We start from the raw sequence: 6688 nt of genomic DNA, 5'->3' as shown, positions 1-6688 counted from the left end.
CGAACAACAATCATACCATAGGCTAGCTTCTAGGGTTTAGCCTCTCTGATCTCGTGGTAGATCAACTCTTGTACTACCCATATCATCAATATTAATCAAGCAGGAGTAGGGTTTTACCTCCATCGAGAGGGCCCGAACCTGGGTAAAAACATCGTGTCCCTTGTCTCCTGTTACCATCCGCCTAGACGCACAGTTCGGGACCCCCTACCCGAGATTCGCCGGTTTTGACACCGACAGCCTTCTTCATCTGTGAAGTTGGTACGAACACCCCACTTTTTCCAGATTTCTTCTTCAAAAGCTTGGCCTTGATCGAACTTGAGGTTAGCTAGAGACATGATGATGTGGCCGGAGTAGATCTCCCGGTGATTTTTGGTGGCCGCCGTGGCCGACGGCGCGTGGGCGGAGCGAGAGCGAGAGGAGGTTCCTGTTCCTGTTCACGTCTTTGAGGGCCCGAATTTGCTGTCCGCAGATGCTCTTAGCTCCTTCAAAAACGAGGAGTTAAAGTTTGGGTGTGGCTAGGACTCATCTAGATGTGACATAACTATGTCACATCTAAGCATGACATCACACAACATTAGCAAAAAACATTTAAACAATACTTTGTACAAATCTTGAAGCCCATTATTGTGTGACGAACTACTTATATGTGACATCCTTAAAAACATCTAGATGTGAATTAGTCATTCTGTTAAAGTTTACCCTTGCAATGCTTTTACGTGGCCCACTAAAAACCTTGGACATAGGAGATTAGGTGATTGGTTTTGTTTCAGCCACGAGAGCAATGCAATGCTCTTGGATCTGCTGGAGGGTATGGTGTCGGCGACGTTCTGTACAGCGGGACCGCCACGGAGCGACCCATAATTTTGTGTACGATCTCCGGGGCCCTGTTTGTTAATGCAGACAACGTGGGTGGATCGCCCTGCCTCCCGGGGAAAACCCATTGCAAGCCAACCACGAGTCCACAACAGTACCTCTTCCATTACCTCCACCGAGAGGAAGAGCGTGGCAGTCTGCAAGAGAGGAGATAGTGGAGCCTGCCCTGCCATGCCACGAACCAAGCCCATGTTCATCTTCTGCAGCGCAGATCCCATGGTGTATCTATGGACACATGCGGATTCCACCATCCCCGTCTACAGTATTTATTAGAGCCGATTTCTCTGGACGGCCCTCACCTGCGCAAGCTAGACAGTGACCGTGGCCCGTGGGATCAGAACGGCTGAGCGATCCCAGCCACTCAGCGCAACTACCTCGAGGCAAGGCGCGCAGACAATCCAGTTCCAAGCTCCAAGCCTGTAGTATAACCACCAGTCCACGACTCGCTCCGACGACCCGTAGAGCAGAGCGCGGCACAGAGCCCACCTAACCTAAACCTCGCCGCGCCTGCGAGCACAGACCTCCTCTCCTCTCTCCTCCTATAATTATCCACGTCTCGCAGAGCCCAGCCACCCCACAGCTGACACTTGCAAATCACTCCACCAGAAGCAGAAACCACGCCACCGAGAGACCCGGGGGGTGGACGCACGCGCCCGCCCAGGCGGCATGAGCGTCTTACGGAGCACGCAGAGCATGCAGGCGGAGGTGGAGGAGATGCGCGCCGCGCTCTTCCACGGGGGCGCGGCCGCGGCCGGGTGGCGCCCCTCGGCCGGCGACAGCGACGTCAAGCGCGCGGCCGGCGGCGACGAAGGCGCGGCGGGCCCGCGCACCGTGTGCGTGACCGGCGGCATATCCTTCGTCGGCTTCGCCATCGTCGACCGCCTCCTCCGCCACGGATACACCGTGCGCCTCGCCCTCGAGACACAAGGTCAGTCAGCCATCCATCCTAAAGCCTCGCCGTCGCCGGCCGGCCATTAACCAACTGCTCATCTCCCTTTACTGCTTCCTGTGCTTGATTTGGGGGGCCCGGCCACGGTTGCGACGTCTTCAGAAGAACTGCAACCTTTACACATACGCGGATACATCATTTGTTTTAGGATCGTTCTTTGTGGCGGGCGAGACGCACCTTCGTGGCAGAGCTTAGTTGAATGCGCCATGTCGTTTTCTGTCCACACCCTGCCTAGTGCCTACGTCTGAATCCAGGCGTGATTCACAGTTGCAACATTTACACTTTCTTTTATGGACTGGAGTCGTATTTACCTCTGATACGTGAATTCATCCGTACGTCCATATAACTCACTGCTATGGAGCGATCTGGCGCATCTAACCTTGGGTGCATTTACAACCTTGCACCAAAAGGGCAGTACTGTTACATGTAGGCATCTAGTACACGTGGAAAGTCAATGGCCTGTTTTGTTGTGGCAAGTCTTTTTCTCAGCAACGTACACTCGTTACGGCCTTGCTTGTAAGAAGTTGGCATATTTTACCATTTCGAACGAGCGTCTTGTAGCCCGACTCTCTGTCTCTCCTGTAACAAAAGTTTGTTCGGATGGCACCGTGCCACCTAACCAACCGGTGCACTGGGATTGGTGTGCTGCATCGGACCACCCTTTCTTCTCAACCTCATGATTCCAGACCACTAGCTACTAGCTTGTGTACTGTTCCGCCCCATTTTCTTTACGCCCCGAATGACCAGTTCTTGCAATTTAATACTCCCTCTGTTCGGGATTACTCATCGCAGAAATGACATCCATCATTGTGACAAGTAATTCGAAACAGAGAGTAGATGTTTGCTAGGATATGCTACTAGGAAATCTTAGCCGTCACCCATAGACAGCATCCTGAGACGTGGTTTTCTTTTCCACCGGTTAGAAGATTCGGACTTGTACATCGCTAAGCAAGTCGAATCAGCTTGCCTTTACCTAGCTACTAATAAATGACCAAAAGAAACAAGCGAAAGAGCTGATTAATCAATGAAGATCGAACCTGTGGCTACAAAACAATCCAGCATCTGGTGAACGTTGAACATGGCCCAGATAACACTTGTCTCAGTATTACTATATTCGCAAATTCGCTCTCATGCTGTTTTGCACAATTTATATATATGGGGCTTCCTAAAAAATTCCCCTGCTTTCCGTTCCGCGCCTTCCTCCTGGTCAATCGCTTTCTTTCAAGTTCCTCCGGTTGGTGATGAACTGGTCTGCAAATCAAAGAAGTACAATAATATCTACTGCATTTTCCACGCCAGAACAACCGTATTCTTTTGACGTGATGATGGAAATTACTAGGTCAACTACATCGTGATTGGTATTCAGGGAGTGCACTAATGCTGCCAGCCATTTGTGAGCGACACTTAGAGAAAGAAACAGAGGGAGTAGTACAGTACTAGCTACTCGGTCAACAACCCGTTGATTGGCTGAACAAATTATTGTGCACAGGTAACAAATGTCTTGTTGGATCATTAGCTAACAAATTGTTCTTTTAGGTCATCAGCTAACAAATTGTTAGGCTATGGCTAATGCACATCATTTGCACAATCAATTACAACATGACATGGCAAGAGGGTATTTACGTGGTGGATCTTGATATGTCTGTTTTATTATTGGCAGAGGACCTGGACAAGCTGAGGGAGATGGAGATGTTCGGGGAGGACGGCCGGGATGGGGTTTGGACGGTGATGGCGAATGTGATGGAACCCGAGAGCCTGCACCGGGCGTTCGACGGCTGCACCGGTGTGTTCCACACCTCGGCGTTTGTAGATCCCGGGGGCATGTCCGGCTACACGGTGAGTGATCCTCGCTGCTACAATCTCCATAAATTATGTGTCTGCTCCCTACATAGTCGTCACGTCGAAAAACACACGGAGGGAAGCAAGAGGACCTGCTTTCTTTTGTTCGGTTAACTAGTTTCCTATAAGAAAATAAGAACATGAGACATGGGTGATACAAGCTGGCACGTGCACGTATAAACACATCACAGAGTCAAGCCGTTAAGGATTTGTAGTTTCTTGATCTGGAAGTTTCCACGAGGGAAGAAATTTCTAAAAGATGGTGATTTTGAAATACTAATTGTTAAACTTTTTTTTCTTGCGGGGAATACTAATTGTTAAACTGACCAGCACGAAAACCGTAAAGGGAACAAACGACAGACAAGACCGAGTAAGCAGGACGTGGTTTTTTTAGGGTTAATACTGCCGCTTTATTTAATCATCAAACCTCAGAGTGTCATACATAAAGAACAAAGTCTGGGGAATCCCCAGCCAAACCTTACATAGTTCATCACCGACCCCTTACTCTAGCTAATTAATGCACAGCAACATTAACAGAACGACGAACCCACAAAATCTTGCGTTCAGCAAACGACCCAAGTAAAGCCTTAATCTCCTGTACCCATGGACCAGGAGCAGGACATGGTTAAAGGGTTGAAGTCAGAAGGCGCGGTGTATCTATCTAACTCAAGGCGCAAGTACCCAACTGAACGCCAAAGTATTCCAAGTCATACTGAATGGTTGGTAGAGGATGGACAACAGATTGCGGTTAGTGGGGGTGAAATTGACCAATGTGGTTATGTTTGGTGGTAACAGCCAAACTGATTCAGTTAACCTTTTGTGAAACTATTGAGGACCGCATAGATGTGTCATTTTCGGTATTATTGCCTGCCACGAGCACTAGCCAGTAGCCACTAGGTCTAGTGAAAAGTGCACCTTCGTGACGTGTCCTAAAGTTGACATTTTGCCGTTTCATCTGACCTAGTAGAACCCAAAATAAAGAAGACGCTAACGACTGATCTGAACTGTGAAACATTATGTCCTCCAATTGCGCGGGTAGTCTGGTAATCTCCTGGAGTCTAGGAAAATGCCATCAGTTTAGTCCGGTCGGCGCCATATCTAATTCGGTCACATCAACTCCCTTGGCAATAGAGCATAACACCAGGACAGGTTTACCATGCATCTCACTGGAACAACATGAACTTAACCTTTTCACTGTGGATCTTGTTCTAACAGAAACATATGGCTAGCTTGGAAGCCCAAGCAGCGGAGCGGGTGATCGAAGCGTGCGTGAGGACGGAATCCGTCAGGAAGTGCGTCTTCACCTCGTCCTTGCTGGCCTGCGTGTGGTGGCAGAACCATCCTAATGAAAGACGGGGCCCGACCATCCTGGACGAGAACTGCTGGAGCGACGAGAGCTTCTGCCGCAACAACAAGGTCCGTGGTTTCAAGCAATCTGAATTCATTAGGATTTTAATTTCCTGCATCGCGGAGTTTCTGATTTTTGAGATAGTACATCTGTGGGCATTGTAATGATGTGAGGTGCGTCTTTTTCAGCTATGGTTTGCACTTGGGAAGACAGCGGCAGAGAAGGCGGCCTGGAGGGCGGCCCGGGGGAGAGACCTCAAGCTCGTCACCGTCTGCCCCGCGCTGGTCACGGGGCCGGGGTTTCGCCGCCGCAACTCTACGGCATCCATCGCGTACCTCAAAGGATCTGGTGTCATGCTCGCGGATGGCGTCCTGGCGACGGCGAACGTGGCGACGGTGGCCGAGGCCCACGTCCGGGTGTACGAGGCGATGGGCGACAACACGGCCGGCGGCAGGTACATCTGCTACGACCATGTGATCCGGAGAGCCGAGGAGTTCGCCGAGCTGGAGCGGCAGCTCGGGATCCCGAGAAGAACGGCGGCAACGCAGAGCGTCGACGACGACCGTCCAGCGAGGTTCGAGCTCTGCAAAAGGAAGCTGGGGAGGCTCATGTCCTCGAGGAGGAGGTGCACGTACGATGACTATTACTGCCCTGTTACGTTCCAATAGGGCGCCAAGACAACGCTGCTGGTGGATTTGAAGGCAGTTAATTCTATTGGGTTCGCGCGGCAGGTGACAATTCAATCGAGCACCGACTCCCCTGGGTTGCACATGCTGCTTGAAGAGGTCAAAACCAGAATGGGAGGGGGTGGAAAAAGAGTAGCAGTGCTAGTTGATTGTACATTGTCCCTGTGGACAAAGAGGAGTAGAGACGTACGCGAGTGCGATGATGTATATAGGGATAGTGCGATCTTGTAGGTTATTTGACGCATCAATAAAGTTGGATCGAAATTTCCTTTGTGCTGTCCGCTGTCCAGTGATACGGACATTACGGAAAAGCCATTCTGTTTGTTTGTCAAATCAGAAGTACAACACCATTTTCAGCCATTCTGTTTGCAGGTAAAATGGTTAGTGGCAACTGGAGCGCCTTGTCAAATCAAAAGCACAATATCATTCTTCCTTTTTTTTTGGCGGCAAGTATCATTTTTCCTTTGAATGCCATCTTAGCCGAGCCGTGTCAAGTTAGAGCATCTACGCCCGCAAGTTACAAATCCAGGCCCTCAAACGCCGTAAAAGAGCCCGCACGCATCCGCGGACACTGACCGGGCATGCCTTATTTAGTGGCTTCCACCCTCGTGTTCCTCATATTCGAACCCTCAAAACCACACAAACCATGCAACGCTATGTAAACACAATCAACAACACACAGTTCATCGAATCAACTTTGCATCGACGGACAAAAAAAGCAAAGTTCATTGGAGTTCAACGGTAAGTCCATACTACGAACTATAACATAGTTAAAATATAAATGTAACGGGGAAGGGCGAAGGAAATCACCATTTCCTCGCCGGCTCCTTCTCCTTCCGGTCGTCGGCGTGGCTGTGCCTCTCCTCCGTGTAGGCGTCGGCGTGCGGAGGCGCGTCGTTGTTGGAGCTCGAGGTGGAGTCGTCCATCAGGTCAGAGTCAGAGTTGCAACTCATGCCCGGCAGCCTGCGGAGCAGGTGGTCCTGCTCGTTTGCA

The 6688-nt window shown here is 50.4% G+C and overlaps 1 protein-coding gene across 1 annotated transcript; it reads left to right on the top strand.

The window, feature by feature from the left end:
- Positions 1-985: 985 nt before the first annotated feature.
- LOC123070197 (cinnamoyl-CoA reductase-like SNL6) lies at positions 986-5964 on the top strand. Its single transcript, XM_044493266.1, has 4 exons — positions 986-1801; positions 3483-3658; positions 4877-5077; positions 5198-5964. Exons 1-4 carry the CDS (start codon positions 1540-1542, stop codon positions 5675-5677), a joined length of 1119 nt encoding a protein of 372 aa, XP_044349201.1. The 5' UTR covers positions 986-1539; the 3' UTR covers positions 5678-5964.
- Positions 5965-6688: the final 724 nt, after the last annotated feature.

The sequence above is a fragment of the Triticum aestivum genome, chromosome 3B (genome assembly GCF_018294505.1).
Source record: "Triticum aestivum cultivar Chinese Spring chromosome 3B, IWGSC CS RefSeq v2.1, whole genome shotgun sequence".
NCBI lineage: Eukaryota > Viridiplantae > Streptophyta > Magnoliopsida > Poales > Poaceae > Triticum > Triticum aestivum.
This window is presented reverse-complemented; position numbering and strand designations above follow the sequence as displayed.

What these genes read in the sequence shown, in the direction of transcription:
- LOC123070197 (XM_044493266.1), top strand. Translation starts at nt 1,540, where the DNA reads ATGAGCGTCTTACGGAGCACGCAGAGCATGCAGGCGGAGGTGGAGGAG. An exon ending in CCTCGCCCTCGAGACACAAG is followed by an intron (nt 1,802 to 3,482) that starts GTCAGTCAGCCA and finishes TATTATTGGCAG; the next exon opens with AGGACCTGGACAAGCTGAGG. An exon ending in GCTTCTGCCGCAACAACAAG is followed by an intron (nt 5,078 to 5,197) that starts GTCCGTGGTTTC and finishes CGTCTTTTTCAG; the next exon opens with CTATGGTTTGCACTTGGGAA.